General features: G+C 67.6%; 1 protein-coding gene across 1 annotated transcript in view; it reads left to right on the forward strand.

Annotated features, from left to right (window-relative positions):
* Positions 1-20510, forward strand: part of LOC111160280 (BAH domain and coiled-coil containing 1) — a 55058-nt gene that overhangs the window by 23717 nt on the left and 10831 nt on the right. Inside the window, exons 3-10 of the mRNA XM_022523217.1 lie at positions 9889-10011; positions 12278-14005; positions 14317-14425; positions 14758-14966; positions 15131-15289; positions 15503-15678; positions 15810-16140; positions 16729-17535. Coding sequence (XP_022378925.1) covers positions 9889-10011; positions 12278-14005; positions 14317-14425; positions 14758-14966; positions 15131-15289; positions 15503-15678; positions 15810-16140; positions 16729-17535 — 3642 coding nt within the window. The remainder of the gene's footprint in view (positions 1-9888; positions 10012-12277; positions 14006-14316; positions 14426-14757; positions 14967-15130; positions 15290-15502; positions 15679-15809; positions 16141-16728; positions 17536-20510) is intronic.

The raw sequence follows: 20510 nt of genomic DNA on the forward strand, positions 1-20510 counted from the left end.
GGGAGCAGCCGAGCCCCGTGCCTGCTGGCTCCTGTGCGGCCCCGGAAGGGTTAAGGCCGGCGGCGCTGGCTGGCACGCGGAGAGGTAATTGCAGTTGGCAGCGGGCATGGAGGGCTCTCGGCTCCTGGCACCGGCACCGCCGTAACTCAGGGACGGCTGGGCGGCAAGCTCGGCGTTTGCAGAGCGCGTACCCACACACCGCGCCTGCCGCCGTGTTCCAGGCCGGGAGATTAGCGCCCGGCACGGCTGGAGAGCCAGAGAAACTTCTTTGTGCAACAAGAAAGGGGCTGTTTTCCAAACAGGACAGGTGACAAGTGAGGGACAGTTGTTAAAATAATCTGGGCTGCAAGCGCCGTGCGGAGTGCACATGACGGCCGGCTGATAAGGAGCCGCTCTCCTTCCCTGCGGAGGGGAGGCCGGGTGGCCTGGGCAGGCAGGGCGGGACCCCTGGCCCCTACGATGCCCGGTGTGGGGGTGTGGGGGTGGCGGGAGGCTTGGCTGGCAGCTGTGGGTGGGCCCCAGGCACTCTGTGCCTCTTCTCAGGGCCCCTCCAGCCCTTCCGCCTTCTGTGTCTGCCAGGCGAGCTCCCAGCCCTGGCGGGAGCATCTGGGAAGGATGTCTGTGGGAGGGAGGAGGGCGGCCGAGTGTGGGGGGGACCAGGCAGGGGGAGGCCTGCAGCAGCCACGGGGGACCACCTCCAAATAACGAAGTAACGGCCATGCTGCACCCGGGTCCAGCCGCAGGTGCACGGGCGCTCCCCGGCTAGCTGACTCGGTTTCCCCTCCGTGTGGGGGGTGGGGGGGCCCGTGGTCTGGGCGGCAGCTCTGTTCCAGGAGGCACAGACACCCCCCCGTGTCACCCTTGGGGACCTTGTCAGCGTGGAGGGCGGTTTGTGGGCAGCGCCACCTGCCCTGGGGCCCAGGGAGAAGGTGTCCCTGTCCTGCCCCCTGGGGGGCTGCAGGGAAGGCGGGAGGGAGGCAGCCTGCAAACAGCGCCCTCAACGGCCTCCCGCCACTCACTTCCCCTGAGCCAACGGCTGCATCGCGAGACGAGCTGTGGCCCCAGGGGCGAGCTGTGGCCCCAGGGGCGGCTACCTGGCGGGGGTGGGTCCCCCCAGCCTCTGCCCCAGCCTCTGCCCCAGCCTCTGCCCCAGCCTCTGCGGCCTCCACCGTGCCCTGTGTGCTCCAGAGGCTTCTCTGAGGCAGGGCCGGCCTCAACGGGAAGGGGTCAGGGCTAGAGCACCCTGAGGGCACTTCTCCCTCTTAGGCTGGCCCTGAGGTCTGTCCGTTCCGCCCCCGCCCCCCCAGACACGGGTTGCACCTGCTCGGGCTTCACATGCCTGCCGCCTGGTGCCTGCCAGGGCAAGGGGCGGGTGGGCAGAGGACAGAGGAGAAGAGGAGGCGGCCTCGTAACCAGCCAGCCGGCCTCCAAAGCTGGGGCGTGTGCGGAGCAGCCCGAGGCCGGGGCCCGGAAGAGGGGAGAAGGGGAGAGTGCCCCCACCCCCGACCTGCCGGGTCCTGCCTGAGGGAAGCTGCTGTGTGTGTGTGTCCTGGGGACCGTGCAGCCACCTGCGCCGGCCAGGCCCGTGCCTCCGTTTACCCCCTCACCACCTCCCTTCTCTCCACCGTCGCGGAGCCGCCCCGCCTCGGGATCTCCTTCCCGCGGGGGTTCCCCTGCCCTCCGCCCTCTGCCTGTCTGCCTGCCGCAGCCTCACTCCCCGACAGGCCGCGTGGTGCCGGCTGCCTCGCCGTGAGCTCGGAGCGTGAAGGCCGGCGGGGGGGGGGGCCGGAGCGAGTGGCAGCGCCTGCTGGCGGGCTGCCCTGGCACAGTGCCTGGCTGCTAGTCTCACTGGGTGCCAGCTGGCTCCCTGCGTGCCGGGGCCTGTTTCTCTGCCGTGTGTGTTCGGAGAGAAGGGGGGTGAGGCGGGCGGGGGGCACGCGACACGGCCGGAGAGCGGGGGCCGCCAGGCATGGTGGGCTGCCTGGGCGGCTGCTTCGAGGGCTGGCTCTCACCCTCGTCCTGCTTCCTTCCGCCGCCCCTGGGCTGGGCAGGCTGGCAGGCGCCCAGCAGAGCCTGCTCACCGCCCCTCCCTGGCCGGGGGCTGGCCCGGGGCTGGGCTCCTGAAAGGCCAGGAGGGCCAGGACAGGGCGGCAGGTGGGGGCTAAGTCAGGGGAGGGGTCCAAGGGACCCCACGGCACCCCCAGCTCCAGGCAGGACTACCCACTTTTCTGTTGGGGGACCTGGCTCGCCATCTGGGGGGCAGCCATCTGAGCAGCGCCCAGGCTTCCTGCTTCCCTGGCAGAGCAGCTGGGTGCAGGGAAGGCTGGGACTGGAGGAGCCGCCCGGAACATCTGGCCTGGGGCAGGGTCTGGCGGTCCAGCCCCCAGGCCTCCTGGCCGCCTAGGCTCGCCCAAAGGAAGGGACCTGCCAGAAGCTGGACGTTCCCCTCTGAGGCTTAGGGTGGGAGTGGGTGGCGGAAGTGGGGGCAGGGGTGAGCCAGTGTCCAGCAAGCCTGCCCTGGGTCAGAGCAGGGGAGGGGGGGCCAGCACAGCTGGTCCCATTGTCATGGAGCCTGGCCCCTCTCTCCCCACCCCACCCCCAGCTGCGGGCTGGGACCACCCACAGGGCCGGTGAAAGGGGATTCTGTTCCTGGGGGCTCAGCTGGGGAGGGGCGGGGCCCCCAGCTGCTGCACACCACAGGCTACTACGGTCTCTCTCGGTCCCTCGTGCCACCTGGACGGGGAGCTGTGGGAGGAAACTGGCACTTGTGCCGTCCACCGCAGTGGCCCCCAGGGGGCTCTCTAGCAGAGGCGACTACTGCTCTCCCCCGGGGCTGGGCCAGCCTCCCGTGGGTGCTCCCTGATGCTCCCAGCCCCCCAACTTCCCCTTGCAGACGCTGGGGGAGGCTGGAGCATGTCTGTGCGAGGGCAGAAGGGTCGCCCGGCACCCCCCACCTCAGTGGGACCTCCGGCCATCCTGCCTCCCAGAGCATGTGTTCCAGAGCCATGGAGAGGAGCTGTGTGAGGCGGGTCTCTGTCCTGAGCCCCGGCCCCTCTCCCCCCACCCTGTCCGCTCCTTCTCCCTCTCCTGGCCTCAGTTTCCCTGATGGCCTGGGACTCTGACCCCACAGAGCCACTGACGACCGCCCGCGTCTGTGGTCGCCCTCACCCTGCCTCCCTGACCCCGGCCCCTGCTGGAAGGAAGGGGGTGGCTCGTGGGACGGCTGGCTGCTCTGAGATCTGAGGACAGAGTGTGGGGAAGGGCCCCAGCTCCCCGGGTCCCAACGTGGAAATCAGGGAGGCCCGTCTCCTGCGGACCTCGGACCCCCTCCAGAGCATCCCTGGGGCTGTTGCGTGGCCTTCCCTGACCCTGACGGGGTCCTCTGCCCTGGCTGCCCCCTGCTCTGGTCCTTGTCCCCTGCGGGTCCTAGTCCCCTGCTGCCCGCCCGCCCCGCCTCTGCGGCGGGCGCGAGTCTGGCTCTCGGGCAGGCTTCCTCCACGCGGCTCCTAACTTGTGCAGTTGGTTGCTGAGGGTACAGGTCCCCGCCTGACCCCTGCGAGGCTAGTCCCGGGCAGGGTCACTCTGCCGATCCAGCCTGCCTCGCGCTGCTCCGGGTCCTGCCGCCACAGGTGGCCCTGAGGGCGGGAGGCCAGGGCCTGTCCCTGGCTCTAGGTCAGGCCGGGAACACACGTGTGTGCTCAGGATAATGGCGTTTTGTGCTGACCCTGGCCCAGGGATGGCACCTGCCTTGTTCACTTCTCTGAGTGACACCGTGGGAGGCGGGCAGCTTTTCACCCATCCTACAGGGGAGGAAACAGGCCGGGGAAAGTGCGTGGCGGGCTTTGAGTCTAGACAGCCCCGCCGAGAGACTATCCACCCCTCCCCTTTCCTCGGCAGCCCCAGGTCCCCCCAGCCCTGGCTCCCTCCGCCTTCCTCGTGTCGGGGATGGGCACCCCCTTTCCCAGCTCCTGCGGGGACCCAGCCAGTGTGTGTGCCCGGGCAGCCGTGGGGGGGCAGGGGGTGCTCAGGACCCTGCTGGACCAGCCCCAAGGCCCCGGCCCTTGCAGGGGTCACCTTCACTGCTCAAGAGTGGGTCCCGAAAGGCTGGGGAGCCATGGCACCCCTGGGCCTCTGTTGCCCCATATGCATACGGCTGACCGGGAGAGCCCTCCTGACCCAGCGTGATACAGTCTCCCACAGCCTGCTGGCCAGCCGGTGCCCTGCAGCGGCCTCCCTGAGCGCTTGCCGGTGACCCCTCTGTCTGCCATGTCCCCCGTAGCAGCTGTCCACTGCTGGGCCAGGGCCTAGGCCGCTTCCTGGGCTGACGTCTGTAGTGGGAACACGGGTGAGGACAGCACCATCTGGGCTGGGAAGAGGTCCCCATGTCACTGCCCGGGCAGACGACCTGTCTGCGGCACAACTGTAGGTGGGGCTGGGTTGGGGTGTTCTCGTGGCCCCCAGGATCCTCTAGGCTCGATGACCGCCTGTGGCCAAGCCACCCGAACCCTGGGGCTTGGAGCCCTCCAGAGGGCAAGTAGGCCGTCCCTGGTGGGCCTCGGAGCAGCCAGGGTTGTCCTGGGGGATGTCAGTAAAGGTTATGGGGGTCATGCCAGTTTGCCCCCAGCCCTCCCAGGCCCTCAGGCCCCGCCCCTCTCTGAGGGAGCTCTGCATCTATGTTCGGGGCAGCACGCGCCAGGAGCCCGGGCTGTCCGCACACTGCCTGGATCCCGGGCAGGCCGCCCGCTGCTTTCGTGCCAGAGCCGCCCAAGGCTCAGGGCCTGGCACCTTCCCCCAGCTCTTAGCACTGCTCTGGGCCTGGGACGAGACGGGCGCTGCCAGGCCCTGCGCCTTGGGCAGCGGGGGGCACCTGAACCGGGACGTTAACAGATGCTATGAACCCGGAACCACCACGAGCCCACATTTAGGCCCCAAACCCAGCTGTGGGAGGCCGAGGTATGGGCACTCCCCGAGGGCTGAGCTTCCAAAGCCCACTCCATCCTGGAGAAGGGGTCTCCCTCTGGAAGCCCAGCCTGGACAGCCACGGGTCCGACCGCCGAGTGTGAGGGGGCCTCTGGACGGAAGCTGGGAGGACATGGGGAGGGGCTGTTGCGAGGCTATTTTCCCAGACACTGGAGCAGGGGTGGCACATCTCCTGCTCACTGCCCATGCCCCCCCTTCCCAGGGCAGAGGTTATTAGTCAGTCGTGGCACTCAAGGTGCGTGTGGCTGCAACCTCAGAATCCTTCTTTTTTTTTTTTTTTTAAATATTTTATTTATTTATTTGGCAGAGAGAGATCACAAGCAGCAGAGAGGTAGGCAGAGGGGGGGGGAGCAGAAAGCCCGATGTGGGATTTGATCGCAGGACCCTGAGATCATGACCTGAGCTGCCCAGGCACCCCTCAGAATCCTTCTTAACCCAGCACTCTGGGGGGTCGCTGTCACTTAGTAGACCTGCATGCCACACTTGGAACCCCCTGAGAGGGGTGTTATGAGGGAGAGAGCCAGCGTCCAGTCATGGGGCCAGGACCCCTAGCTGGGCTTGTGTGGCGGGAGCGTCCCGGGGCAGGTGGGATCCGCAGGTGGGAGTGGGACATCCGCTGGGGCTCCATCTGGAGGCCCTGACCCTTGCTGAACCTTGGTCCCCGAGAGTGGTCTGGCCCAGAGGAGACAGGGCCTCTGATTGGCCAGATGGGCAGTTGGGTTCCTCAGAGCCGGCCCTCCAGGGTCGTGCTGTGGGGAGCTGCCTTCGGGGTCAGACACTGGGACTCTCCTGGTGGCCCGCAGCCACAGCTCGAGGCCTGATAGTCGGTGAGAACTTTCCAGCAGTTGGAGCCTCAGGATACGGGAGGGGTCACCCTCCAGGGAGACAGCCTGCTGTTTGTCAGGGTGGCCTGGGGGATGGGGCGTCTGTTGCAGAAAGGCAGAACCCTGGGGGAGGGAAGGTGGTCGGGGCCCCCAGAAGAGTTTACTGGACTCTGTGGGCCTGGGCTGGGGGGCAGTTCCCCCAGAGAGCCCAGTCTTCTGGTTGCCTGGCCACACGCCCCCACACCCCCAGACCTGGCTTCCCGAGAGATGCGAGAGCAGGGCCCGGGGCCTCCCAGGAGGGTGGTCTCTGGGAGGTCAGGGGGCTGGGGAAGTAGTGTGGTGAGACCCAGGAGCAGGGAGGTGCTGTGGGGTGGTCTGAGTGGCCCCGCTTGGAGAGGAGGGCAGACATGGGGGTGCAGGGCCCCCCTCCTTCCTCTCTGATTCAGAAGCTTGCAACAGACCTTGGGTCCTCCCAGGTACCTGCCTCTTCACTGGGGGAGGGTCTGGAGAAGCCCCCAGCTCCATAGTTCTTGCCCGTGTCCCCTACAAAGTGTCCCTGCCTATCTTCCTATTCCCTCTGGGCGTCAGACCCTGCCTTCTGGGCAGCCCCTACGTGGGAGGGCTGCCCACTCCCCACATGTCCCTCCAGCACCCCCGACTTCCCCGGACAGCCAGCAAAGGCCCAGGGGATCCCGGGAGGGGGCTCAGTGTGAGGTCGCTCTGCCCACCAGCAGCCCAGGGACCTGGAAGGTGCTGCCCCTGCCCAGGGCCTGACTCTGTCTGCTTCATTGCCTCCATCGGGTGAAGCCTTGACCCTCTGCCCCGTTGTCCCTTATGTCACAGGATTGGCTTGAGTCTCCTGTGGCTCAGAGTGGCAGGGGCAGGATGCAGGGTGTCCTCCATCCTGTGGAGTCATGAGATGCCCACTGAGGCTCGGGGCTCCTCCTCAGAGCTCATCAAGGCCCTCCGGGGCCTCGAGGGCAGTCGGAGCCCAGTGACAGGTCTGGGGCCTGGTCCCCCCACCCTGGGCTGTTCTCTACACACATGTGCCCCCTGTCCCTTAAGGTGGTCACAGTAGCCCCAAACCCAAGGGGTACAAGGGGTCCGGGAAGGAGGTCCCAAACCGTGCTGTCCCCTGCAGGGGTCTGGACTTGAGGAGCTCTGGTCCTGGGTTCCTGGTGTCCAGCCCCCTCCCCTCTCCCTGCGCCTCGAGCCTCGCGAGCCCTGCTGATGACCACAGCCCCCACGTTGTCCCCCGCATAGCCCCTTCAAGGACCCGGCTGTGGGTCCCAGCCACGGCAGCCCTGGCTGGTGCCCCCTCAGTACAGCTGCTGTGTAAAATCGGCTTTTCTTTTCTTCAGGTCAGAGAGGATGGTCGTGTTGGGGGAAAGAAAGGGACCTTTCTGTGTCCGGGCCAGGAGCCCCCTGCCCCCGATCCCCTGCAGCCCCCTCCCCCGCCCAGGTCCGCGCCCTTCTGCTGCTTCTTCCTTCTCCCCCGAATTCTCCCGTGGGGTGTCTGAGGGGCAAGCTGGGGGTGGGAGGGGGCCCCTGCGCTTGGACGGCCACCAGCTCGGAAGGACAGGTTTGCGCACTGCGGGCACCCTCACAGTGCCACCACGCAGCAGGTGGGCAGCAGGCCCAGACCTCCCCGGGGGTCACGGAGGGGGGGTCCACGCCCGGGAAACGGGTTCTGGGCAGGAGGAATTTACAGACTTCTGTTTACCAAAACGAGGCCCGTAAAACATTTAACAGCAGCCAATTAAAAGGGGACAGCTGTGGTGGTTGAACCTCTCCCCCCTACCCGGGCCCCCGCCCCACGGCTCCCGGCCCCGGCTTGCGGCTGTTGTCAGGGCCTCCAGGAGCTGAGTGCGATCTGGGGAGCAGCTGTCCCAGATGCGTCTCTGCACACAAACCAGGCCAGTTGGCTGGACTCTGCGGACCCGGCCCTGCCTCAGCCGGAGGGGCTGGAAGGGGACGGGCCGCGGTGGCTGCTGGCACCTTTCCCGAGCCCTCGGATGAGCCTGGGGACGTAAGCCTTAAGCAGGGACACCTCTGTCCGGACTGTTCTGGAGCCTGCAGATGGGGCTGGTGTAGTGGGGTGCTTCAAGCTTGTGGGATCTGCCTAGAACATTCCGTGGGGATGGGGGAGGAGACTCCACAGCTTCACCTCAGTCCCGCTAGGCCAGAGAACCACCGGTGGCATAATTAGGGTCTGGAGGGGGGCCTGATCCCGGCGGGGGCTCCCGGAGGGCTCCCATTCGATGCTGGCCGTGTTCCAGTCCAAGCTCTGCTCCCCGCAACCCATTCTCAGCCTGCCCTGCGGCAGCACGGCTCCCCCTTAGCCTCAGGCCTGGCGAGGAGCTTCCCGGACCCCTGACGCTCACGGTGAGCTGCGGACTGCCCCGCACCCCCGTGCAGCTGCAGCGGCCCAGCACTGACCTAGAGTCTAGCCCCCCTCCCCGACCCCGGCTCCGACCCTCCACCCCTATCCCTCCCGCAGCCCTGCCAGGCCCGCCTCAGGCCATGAGCCAATGTCCCGGCCTGAAGACTAGGGCATGGGGGCCTGGAGGACTGTCCTGTGGTTCTGACCCCACCCTTTCTGGAAAGGTGGTTCCCTCAGGGTACCCCATGGAGTGCCCAGCCACCAGCCGGTACCGTACCAGCCCCCAGCCGGTACAAGCAATGTTCACTGGGTCCGCAGAGGGGTTCGGTCATAAGTGCAGTTTGGGAAACAATGGACGAGTGAGAAGGAAGGGACTCCCCCGTGACGCACTCTGAGGGGTATGGCTGTCCCCCCCCGCCCCAGCATGTAGCCCCCAGTGTGTGGCTCCCGGAGTCGGCCACAACAGGCACTCGCCTGGGGACCCGGCCTCTCCTGCCCTCCGGGACGGCTGTCTGCAGGGCCCCGCAGCAGCTCCTCTCTGGGGAAGCCCCTGGATGGCGGCTCCCTCTTCGCCAGCCAAGGCCACCCAGAAGGGCGGAAAGCTGCTCCAGGAGCTGGTCCCTCCAGGGACAACAATCCCGGTGTCCCCGAGAGAAACTCCTGCAGAGCTTTCCACGGAGAAAGTGTTCAGAGCGTGCGCTCAAAGCGCGACTCAGAGTGAGACTGCGTCCTCCTGCCTTGGCCCAGCAGGTGACCTGGCTTCCCAGTACGGGTCCCCAGCGCCACCCCTCCCTGCTTGGCCAGGTCGGGAATCACCAGCGGTGAAGAGCCACGTTCAAGGTGCCTGGAGACTCTGGGCGTCCAGCAGACACAGCTGGGCCTGGCCGGGGCAGGGGTCCAGGAAGGGCCTCCCAGGCCTTGCTTAACTCCTGTCTGTCTTCATCCCTCTGGGGGCAGTGCGTGTGTACCAGGTGGCCGGAACTCCCAAGGTCCAAGACCGGCGGGGGTGGGGGATGGGGGACAGGGTGTGGCAGGCGTTCCTGTTCGGGGCAGGACAGGGCCAGGCCTAGAGGACAGTTTAGGCCCTAGGGGCACAGAGAAGGGCCTGCCAGGCATGACTCAGAAGTGCCAGGGAGGGTCTCCGGGCTGGGGGCCAGCTCCCTCCGTAGATCTCAGAGCACAGAGGAGGCCCAGGCAGTGGAGACACCACAGGGCCGGCAGCTTCCAGCCAGACGGGCCTCGGCCATGGTGTGGACTGCCCAACCCCGGAGCTGCCCGGTAGCTTGGATGGCGCAGGCCAAGGTGGCGTCTGGCCCCGGCTGTCCTGGCTGGGAGTTGAGGCCGTGTCTGATGTGCATGTCCTCCCAGGGTGCCTCTCCAGGGCCACTGTCCTGCCCGGCCCCGGAGCCCCCATGCCGCCGTGGGCAGCTGGGGAAGGCACCACGGGCCCCTCCTCCACCGTCCACCCTCCTCTCTCAGCCCATCAGCAATTCAGTTTGTACCGCACCGGAGGGATGGTGTTGGTCTAGCCAGAGCTAATGCGTTGTGCTGATGGGTTGATTTCCCGCCAGCAGAGGACATACCAAGCCTGGCAGGGCGTCGCCCCTGGGCCGCCCGCTGCTTCTCACCTCCCTGGGGTCAGGGCCGGAGTGGGCCAGGGCCTTGGCCGTTCCTCTGCAGCCAGTCTCCTTCCTTCCCTAGCTCCAGGGTACCCCAGATTTTCGGGGGGTCTGGCATCCACCTTCCTACCCATGAGCCACTTGGATCACCATGGAAACAGCAATGTTCTCTATGGGCAACATCGTTTCTATGGAACCCAAAAAGGCAAGTGCTGGCTTGGGGCCGTGCTGGGGTCTGGGGCGCAGGGCATCCTGGAGGGTGGGGAGGGCACGTGCATGCGAGCTGTCCCACGCACACGCACACACACTGTGCAAAGGCCCGACGTCCAGGGCATGAACCCTGTCAAGGAGGCCATGGGAGGTGTGGCCCCTAGAGAAGGGACAGGTGTGGGGAGCGGCTGCAGACCTTCGTGGCCTGTCTTGCAGAGTTTTCCCTGGGGGACTGGCCTCTCATTTGGGTTTTAGAAAGGGCTCTCTGGGCTGGTGCCCAGGAGACAGGCAGGGAGACTGCTGGTTTGGTTACGTGTTTCTGATGACACGGGCTTGAATTGGTGTGTGAGGGTCAGGAGGTCCTAGATGAACCCCCATCCGTGGCCAGACCCTGGGAGGGGTGTAGCTATGGAGGAGGGGGAGGGGGGAGGCCACCTCCCACACAGAAGGACTCTCCCAGTGGTATCCAGGAGCACACGTGGTGGGGGTCGGTGCCAGGGGAGCCCCCCGGGTGAGGATAGACGCACCTCGGGGGAGCCCCAGGAGCCCCGAGACTGGGGCTCTCATGGAGGCCAAGGAGGCCCCCGCAGGCCCATGGCGTGGTGGACAGGACGCCGGGCAGGGTTTCAGGAGGTAGTGGTCAGGTCAGAATGTGCCAGAGCGGATCTCAGGCAAGGAAGGGGACCCTAGCGAGACGACCCCAGCGTGGCAGATTTGAGAGTGAGGCTTCAGCCAACCCTCGTGTCCTTCTACCCCCGCCCCAGCCCTTTCTCCCGAAGAGCCTCCCGTTCTAGGACACTGGTGTGTCTTGCTGCCTTGGGCCTGGCAGGGTGGCCAAGGTCCGGAAACCGCGGCCTTGACCCCGTCCTGGACCGGCTGGTGGGGATTGACGCAGATGAGACCCTGCTTGCAGTGGACAGGGCCGGGAAAGCCCCCCGCCCCATCCCCAGGGCATGGTCAGCCCCCCCCAAAAGCCCCGGGCTTGGTCCCCCAGACTCCCACATGTGCAGCTGTTTTGATGGCGTCTGTAGGGGCTGAACCAGAGCCCAGAAACTCCCCTCCAGCCGTGGGTCGCCGGCATCCCGAGCGCTGGTGGCCTCTTGGCGTTCAGCGTTGTGGCAGCGTCCCATCCAAACATTTGGGTTTCGGAAATCAAGCTAATCAGGGTTCACCCAGGCTACCCTCTTCCCCCTTGTTTTAATTAGCAGGAAATTGACAAGGAACTTCTGCGACTGAGGACAGTTTTACAAGTTCCAAATGTTTCTTTGTTTCCCTCGTCTGCCCCTCTGGGCTCCAGGCCCTCCCCTGTCTGCCTGCAGGACGGTGGCCCCCTAGCTCCCCGGAGACAGGAGCCCAGCCCTCCCTCTGGGAGTAGTGGGTGTCCCCAGGGCTGGCCAGGGACCCCCAGGGATGGTATGGCCAGCTTGGCCCAGGGCCTGGGCTGGACAGCAAGCCGTAGCCCAGCAAGGGGGCCGGGGCTCCTGGAGGGACCTCCAGCTGCAGGGCTGTCGAAAGCCGAGAGCAGGCTAGAAGTAGCGATGGCCGGCCGGGGCCACTTCTCGTCTGAACCGTCACTGGAGCCCCAGCCAGAGGTACCCATGGTGACTACCGTGCAGAGGAGCCAGGGCCCTATCATCAGACAAGGCCTCACTTTGTCCTGGGGGTCTTAGCTCTCATGGGGGCCTGGTCAGAGCCCAGCGCTCGGTGCTCATCCATGTGCGGTCCCCAGGCCGCAGGCTCTCTCCTGCCGTGCGCGCCATCCACGTAGCCCACCCACGGCGGCGGGTCAGCGCCCTGCCCAGTGTTAAGGCTCCAGTGGCTGTGAAGACCGGCCCGGTTCTCACTCTGCCGGCGTTGCCTGGGAAGGGGGGGCACCTGGTCTGCGCACGCTGCCACTTGCTCCTGCCTTTCCCCCACTTGTGCTCCTGGGCACCGGGCGGGGGGGCCGGACCCTTCGCCGCTCCTGTCTCCGGGGGGCTGCACGCCTGTGAGAACCTTCAGGGGAAGCGCAGCTTCGGTTTGGGGTGACGCCCGAGTCCAGGCGGGCGGTCGCGTGCGTGAGTGGGCTCCGTGCTCTGACGTGTGCGCTCATGCGTGGCGAGCGCGGGGAACTGCACGTGGTTTCACGGCAACATCCGCCGCGGGTCGCTGCCAGCTGCTGGCCGGGGAGAGGCTCTTAGAGCCTGTGTTGGGGTGGGGGGTCTGACCTCTCCTGCCCCCGGCCCAGCCCTCCCAGTGACCTCGGTTCTCTTGGCATGCAGATAACTTCTACCTGCCCCCCCAGCCCACCCTCCTGCCTGCCAACCACAGCTTCCCCGGCGTGGCCCGGGCCGCCCCCGGTCACCCCATTGGCTCCTGCAGCCGCGACCGGGGCGAGGCTGGCCCCCTACAGAAGGGGGCCAAGGAGTTCGACCGCTTCCTGCTGGGCAGAGAGAAGGCCGGCAAGGCCGCGGAGGGCAAGGAGCGGCCGGCGGCCGAGGAGGACGGCAGCAAGGAGCGGCACAAGCTGGGGCTGCCCGTGCCCGCGGACGGCCACTGCAAGGAGGGCAGCGTCGCGCCCCGCGGAGCCTGCGAGGGCCGCCCCAAGCACCTCGCCTCCTGCCTCCTCAACACCAAGGTGCTCAACGGTGAGATGGGCAAGGCCGCACCGGCCGGCTGCGCAGGGGGCATGCTGGTGCGGCCCGGCGTGGCGGGGGCGGCCCCCGGGCGCTGCACCAAGGAGGCAGCGGGCCCTGCAGAGCCTGGGCCGGCCTTCAGCGAGTGCCTGGAGAGGCGGCAGATGCTGCACCACGCCGTGGCCTACACGGTGCCGTCCGGCCTGCCCGCCGGGCCGCCCCCGCCCCTCAGCACGGCCGCAGGCTCCTTCCCTTGCCTGCCGCTGCACGCGGGCCCTGATGGGCTCTGCCCGCTGCAGGACAAAGTTCCCCGAGACCTGAAGGCCAGCGGGCCCACCTTCGTGCCTTCCGTGGGACACCTGGCTGAGAAGAGCCGCCCCTTCCAGGCCGCTGAGGCCTGTGCCGTGGCAGGTGAGGGCAAAGATCGGCACCTGGATGGCGCCTTGGGCCCTGAGCACGCCGTGCCCTATGGGGTCTCCTACACCCAGCTGAAGGCCGAGGGCAAGGGCGAACGGCGGCCTGGGGGCTTCGAGGCTGCGCCCAACCCCCGGCTCAAGGGCCTGGAGTATTTCAACAGCACAGGCCCCGAGACGCCCTTCCCCACGCTCCCCAAACGTGGTCTGGACAAGAGTGGCTACTTCGAGCTGCCCGCCCACTCGCAGGACTGTGCCCGGCCAGGCCACCCCGACCCGCTGGGGGGGAAGGTCCCCCAGGCCTGCTGCACTTTAGAGAAGACCTCCGCAGGCCCTCCTGGGGCCCAGAAGGTGGCCCGGATCCGGCATCAGCAGCACCTGGTGACCCCCGAGGGGGAGCCGGGGGGCGGCAGCGGGGCTGAGGCCAAGCGCAAGTCCCTGGCACTGTCCTCTCTGGGCTACGGCGGGCCCCACCTGCCCCCGTGGAGCATCCAGTCGGGCCAGGGCTCCGCCATGGCCGTGGGCGAGGAGCGTAAGGGCGGCGCCTACCTGGACCCCTTCAGCGGCGGCCTCCAGCAGGCCGGCCTCCTGCCCCAGGACCTGCCCGTGCCACCCGACGAGGTCTCGGCCATGCAGAGCCTGCTCAAGTACAGCAGCCAAGCGTTGGTCGCCGGCCGGAAGGCGCCCTTCGTGGGCCTGGGCGGTCTCAAGGCCAGCTGTGCCCAGCAGGAGATGAAGTTCCCCGCCCCCAAAGGCCCCGCCCAGGCCCCCAGCGAGGCCGAGAGGCCCGACTGTGCCCGGAGCCGGGAGCACGACACCCCACACAGCGATGCAGAAGTGAGGCAGCCGCCCGTGGGCATCGCGGTGGCCCTGTCCCGGCAGAAGGACACGGTGAGCCGGCCGGAGACGGCCTACGGTGCCAACACCGGGCGGCAGGGCCGGGCAGCCCCTGCCTTCAAAGGTAGGCCCCTTGGTGGGCAGGGAGGTGGGGAGTGGGGCTCCCCGGCCCTCACGTGCCCGTCTGAAGCTTAGCTGGCATGGGCCCTGGGCTCTCCTGCTGTCCCCTCCCCACGTCGGCGGTCCCGTCCCTTGCAGGGCTGGCCGGCCCGCCCCCATCCCTCGGGGCCACCGACGCCCTGCACCAGCCTTCAGCAGAGCCCATCCCTCTGTTCGTCGGCCCCCGTGGCTCGAAGCGGGGTCCCTGTTTGCTTTAGCTGCTGGCTCCCCAGCCACCCGGACCCTCGAGCCTTCTGTTTTCTCCTCCCCGTGCAGCAGGCGGCCCGCCCCGCCCCACCCCTGCGCTGGACCTGGAGGCGGAGGAGGAAAGGGCCCGGCTGCCTGAGGACCGCCTGGGACTCGCTGGCCGGGAGCTGCTGCTGCCGTAAGGACGGGGCTTTGGCCACCATCCGGGTGCGAGCAGGACCGAGGCTCTGGGACAGAGCAGCCTGACGGGCCGTCCCCCGGGCTTTGCTGGGGTTTCTGCCCCTGTTGGGGGTGGGGGAGCTCTGCTGACTTTCCCTCCGCTATCAGGGCCACGGCTGGGATGGAGACCCCCACCACCAAGGCCCACCTGATCCTGGGCTGTCCCCACGAGGTTCCAAGCCCCTCCCTCCAAGACTGATGTCATCAGGATGGGGTGGAAGGGCTGGTTGGGTGGCCAGTGGCCGTGCTGAGCCCCACCACACACCCCCCCCACCCCGCCGTGACCCGCAGAGACAACAAGGACCGCCTGGAGTTCTCCCGGATCCACCCGTCGGGCGGCTGCCCCGGGGACCTGGCCCCTCACCTCATGATTGCCAGCGGATCCTCCCTGCAGACCGGCCAGCTGGGTGGGGACCCGGCCTCCCACCCGCACCCCGCCCATCCCCCCTGGCTGTCCCGCACCCGCAGCCCCTCCCTGTGGATGGGGGGCCATTCCTACGGTCAGTGCTCCGACGGCAAGCAAGGGGGCAGTCCGCGGGCGTGGGGCAGGGCCGGCATGGGGCTGAGCGGCCCTTGGCTTGGTGCGGGAGGCCCGAGAGCTCAGGGCCTGGCAGACTGGGCTCCCCACTCCACTCTGCCTTACCGCTGTGCCTTGTGTCCCCAGGCCTTGGGCACCCTGCCCTGCACCAGAACCTGCCCCCAGGCTTCTCCACCTCCGTGCCAGGCTCCATGCCCTCCGTCTTCCCCCTGTCCCAGGACAGCCCTGCACAGCTCGTCATCCTGCCCTCGGAGCCCACCCCCCACACCGCCCCCCACACACTTGGTAAGAGCCTCCTGGGCGGGCTGCCTGAACACGGAGGTGTTGGAAGCAGGTCTGAGGAAGGGAGCAGCCCACGGGGGGACGGGGCAGGCCGGTGGAGGAGCTGCCAGGGAGGAGGGACAGTGGGCGGGTGGGGGGTGAGGCCCTCAGGTGGCTGGGGGGCTGCCCGAATCCCATCCCCGCTGGGTCTGATGGCTCCTCTGGCCCTGCCCACAGCCGACGTCATGGACCAGGCCTCCTTGTGGCCCCCCATGTACGGGGGCCGGGGCCCCGCCTCACACGTGCAGCCCCCCAGCCAGCTCCCAGTGTACTCGCGGTCCCAACTCCTGCGGCAGCAAGAGCTCTACGCCTTCCAGCAGCAGCAGCAGCAGCAGCGGGCGGCTCCCGGCCAGGTACCCGCTCCAGGCCGCACCCAGAGGGGACGCAGTGCTCCCTCCCTCCCTCTGCTGCATCGCGGCCCCAGAATCCCCTCCCCCCCGCACCCCGCGGGATGGCGCCCTGAGCCTCTCCCTCACCCCGACAGCGGAAGCCTGAGGACCATCTCCCGGAGCTGGAGGAGCCCGCCCAGGAGAAGACCCCCAAGTCTGCCCACAAGCCAGTTGCCTTAACCCCCACAGCCAAGGGCACCCCCTCCCCGGCCACCGTAGGCCCTGCCAAGCTGTCACCTTGCTGCCACTCGCCTACCCCGAAGCCCCCCGCCAGCCAACCCATGACACTGCCGCGCCCCAGCGTCCCGTGCACTTTATCTCTCTGCCCCTTGGGCAGCCCTGGGCCTGGCTCCAAGCTGCCCAGCTCTGAGGTCACAAGTGGGGAGAGCCAGCGGGCTGGAGCCGACCTTAGCACGTTGGAACCAGGTGAGAGCGGCAGACGCTGGGCTGACCTTGGCCCGCCCCCTTCCACTCTGAGGCCTCTTCCCACTTGTGGATGTGCAGGGCCGAATTGAGGGACCCCCACCTCGTGGGGCCCCTGCAGGGGCGCCCTCCCATCCCCAGGCCCCTGGTAGGGCCCAGGGCGCCATTGCTGTGCTCTGTTCTCTCTCTCCTTCCCCATCCACGGTCCTTCCGTGGTAGAAGCTCTCAGAGTCCCTGCCGTCCTCTGACATCTCCTTCCCAGTTCCCGGCAGGCAGGGTAGGACAAGGGACAGGCTCTGCTGGCCTGCAGTGGGGGCCACCAGTGACAAAGTATCTGGCCTGCCGGGGATGGTGGCAGGAGCTGGGCCCAGCCGCAGGACCGGTTCACAGCCCCGAGTCTGGCTCTCAGTCCCCCTCGATATAACGTGTTCCCTGTTCCTATCTCACCTGCTCCAAAGGCAGAGGTCGAGGGCTGGCTGGGGACCCTCCCTCCCAGCTGTGAGTCAGGGATCTGAGGCCACCCTCTCCCCATCTAGAACAGAGCCCCCCATACCCCCAGTTTCCCCCTGACGAGACCTGCTCTTTCCACAGGCCTGCCTCCTCGCTACACCTGCCCCACGGCCAGCTCGGGCTTCGCCCTGTCCCCCAGCACGCACTCTCCTGACCTCTCAGACCCCAAAACTATGCAAACTACAGCCCCCAGGGTCCAGCCTGAGCCAGCGAGGACGTTCCCACCCGGGGAGCTGCCCCGCCAAAGCCCCCAGAGCCCACAGGAGCCGGGGTTGTCCTCAGGGGCCAGGGAGGCCAACCAGGACCTCGCCGCCACCCCCCACCCTGCCGAGCGGGGACCCCTGGGGAAGGCAGAAGACCCCAGCCCACTGGAGGGGCTTCGAGAACTGCGATGTGGGACCCTCCTGGAGGGAGGGGGCCCCGAGGCCGTTGCCCAGGCTCAATCTACTCAGGGAGGGGCAGCAGCGGAGGGGGGTGAGGCGGTGGGGCCCTCGTCGGGGGCCGGTCCCCAGACCCTGCAGCAGCAGAGAAGCCCCAGCGCCCTCGATGAGGCCCCCCCTGGCAAGCAGCAGGCCCCCAGGGAAGCCAGCTCAGAGGAGGGGGCTGAGTATCAGGAGGACGAGCTGGAGGAGGAAGAGGGCCAGGGGTCAGTTTGCAGGAACAGCCGCCTGCCCAGGGCGCTCCTGGGCCTGGACGCCCTGGTCGCAGCCACCATCGGCCTGGGGGACCTGCCGGGCACCGGCCCACGGGACTTGCAGCTTGTCGCTGCCCCAGGGCCCCCACGCACAGCCCCTGCACCCTGTTGCTCAGGGACTCACGGGATTGCCCTGCTCAGTGAGCTGGCGGACCTGGAGATCCAGCAGCGGAGGAGGGAGCCGTCCTTGCAGGGTGAGCACCACCCGAGCCTCCGGGAGCCTGCTAGGGCCCAGGGTCGGGCTGTGGGCTTCAGCTCAGCTGTCCCACCATGGGGCCCCCACCGCTCCCCCCCCGCCAGCCCTGCCTGCGGCTGTTGGCAGGGGACACGGTCCTCAGCTTCTGAGACGTCATGACGTCCCCTGGTCATGGTGTTCACAGTGCCCTGGGGGGACTCGGGTGTCCCGCAAGGATGCCAAGGCCGTTGGGGCCCGGCGGCTAACTGGGAAAGCAGGGATGGTTGTGTTTTCTCTGTAGGTGTTCAGCCCTGACCCGCTCCCACGCGGCCCAGGGGAGGTGGCCTGAGGCTGATCACACCGTCCCCAGGCCTTGGACCCACATGTACCCTGCAGTTTCCCCAGGGCTGAGGGCTGGGGTGCTGGTCCTTCCTGCCCCAGGGCCAACCTGCAGGTGGAGAGGCTCCTGGGCTCCCAGCACCCGGAAGAACCCCAGGGCGCAGGCATAGGTCCTTGTGCCAGCCCGCGGGGAGCGTTGGACCAGAGCCCGTGGGGTCCCCACGCAGGCCAGCAGACCCTCCTTCCCGCCTGAGCAGGAACCTCGAGGGGCCCCTGAGGAGACCCCCTCCTGGAGGGAGCACCCCCAGCCAGGCATGTTTGCAGAAAGAACCTGACAGAGTTCTCTGGGCTTGTCCGCTTGTCTCCCTGACCCATAATGCTCCCCGCGGCTCATCGCCGGCGCCTTCAGTGCTGCCAGGAGCAGAGCCGACACTCTCGCAGAGGTCGTCTCCCCAGAGGCCTCGGTGTCACTCTTCTGTCCACCCAGACGGGCTCTCCACCCAGCTGGGATGTCCACCCACAGCTGTGCCGCCGGCTCCCTGCCAGACCCCACGAGGGCCTCACTTAGGGCTGGGGGCTGCAGGGCAGGGAGTGGCCGGGGCCCCCGGACATGCCCGGAGCCCCCTGTGCGCTGGCACAGGGAGCCAAGCGGAAGCCGGGCGAGGTGTGTGGCCAGCCCGTCGGTGCACATGAGCGCCTGCTGGATGGGCGCCCATCCACTGCGTGAACGCTCACGTGGAGGCCATGTGCAGCCCAGCGTGGGCGCTGCCGCTGCGGCCGGGCCAGATGCCCGTCACCTTGTGTGCAGACCAAGGGAGACGCGGTGGCCACACCTCCACTCCACCCTCCCCCCTGGAGCCCCCAGACTCCCACCTCCCTGCTGCTCCCAGACCCCCATCCTCCCCTGCTGGAGCCCTCAGACCCCCACCGTCCCTGCCCTCCTGAACTGCCCAGACCCCCACCCAGCCCTCTTCCCAGTTAGTGGCCGGCGTCCGCCCTCTCGGAACCAGAGATGTTCTCCGTGAGCACAGTGAGCGCCTTGCCTGAAGCGAATCGGGAGATCAGCTGTATTCTCAGATGACCAGGGAGATTTACAGAGGGTTAAAGTGGGAGAAATATTACCCTGAAAGCAGAGGCCAACAGGGACACCAGAGTCTCCTGCTTCCTCCTCCCCAGAAGGGATGCCCTGAACTCCTCCTCCGCCAGGCATGCATTTGGTGAAAGTCCCCAGGGGCCCCTGGGAAGTGAGGGTGAGGACATAACCAGGTCGGCAGCTGGGCTATGGTGGGGCAGGGGCTCAAACCCCAAGCCGTTGGCTCGTGGGCACCCTCACCGGCCAGGGTGCTCGACCCCCTCCAGCCCCACCCAGCAGGCCTCAGCCTCAGGACGCTTGGCCTGCCCCTACCTGAGCTCAGGTTGGGGGAAGTGGGCGGGTAGGCGGCCAGGGCCCCAGACCTCCATACCAGATCCATCCCAAGGGACTTGGGCCCCACACTGAGCCCTGGGAGCAGGAAAGGGGTTTAGCGGGTAGATGCTGTGTCTGTCTGGCCTCGGGTGGTGAGGCCTGCTCGCTGGGGCCGGCCCTGAGGCTCCCATCCTCCCCGGAATTTCAGAAGTCCAGTCACATCCCTCCCTGGGGGTGGATGCCCCTTTATTCCTGAGTGAGCCTGAAACCAGGTGACACTGAGCCAAGATCCCACCCTAGAGCCCGCTTTGTATGGGTCTGCTGACCTCCATGCTCCTCCCCTGCTGCCCGACCCTCACCCCTGTCCTGGCGGCCCCCTACCCCCCACCCCACCGACCCCGAGACAGGACCATGGCGGGAAGCCTGAGCCTCCCTCCCCACCTGTGTCTGCAGGGTGTGGTTTGAAGCTGAGAAGAGCCCCCCCCCCACCGGCCCACCTCGCCACACACACCAGCCTTCCGGGCTCACCCGCGGGGTTGTGGTCTCCGCAGGCCTGGTCTGGGGGGTGGGTTGGGGCCGGGGGTGGAGCAGAGGGGCTTCTGGCCGCCACAGTGGCCCCAGCAGATAGGACCCAGCGTGGGATTTCTAACTGATAATAGGGCTTGGGGATGGCCCTGTCCTTGCTGCTGAGGGAGCCAGCGCCCCTCAGCCTCCCTCTGGCTCCTGTGCCCGGGCACCTCTGATGTCACAGCATTCTGAGTGCCCAGAGACTCCCACGGCTGGCTGTGGCTCACACCCAGCAGCCAGAGGCTGGCACTCCTGGCACCCACCAGGCAACTCTGTCCTGTTGTGGAGGCCCACTCTCCCTGCAGCACCGTGGCCGTGGCCATGACCAGGCATTTCCCCCAGCACACAGCAAGGATCTCGCAGGTGGTGCCTGAAGTGGGGTGTTCTCCCCGCCCCTCGTGCGTCTTCTTGTGCATTTATCTCCTATATCCGTGTGGCTCATGGTGTTTCATTCTCTGATTGGCTGTGATCGACCTGTCTTCACTGTTTAATCTGGTGATGGAATCGTGTCAGATTGGGCCCCACGGCTGGCCCATGTGGGCGCTGACGTGTCCCCGTCACTGTGGGACCCTTCCTGGCTCTCCGCACACCTCCCCTGCCCCGGGACCAGCCGTTTCTCTGAGAAGTCCGGTTCCTGTCCTGGTGGGATGTTAGCAGCCAAGTTCAGAGTGCTGGGGTGCTCA

The sequence above is a fragment of the Enhydra lutris genome, unplaced genomic scaffold, assembly GCF_002288905.1.
Source record: "Enhydra lutris kenyoni isolate GAN:26980312 unplaced genomic scaffold, ASM228890v2 scaffoldscaffold75, whole genome shotgun sequence".
NCBI classification, from domain to species: domain Eukaryota; kingdom Metazoa; phylum Chordata; class Mammalia; order Carnivora; family Mustelidae; genus Enhydra; species Enhydra lutris.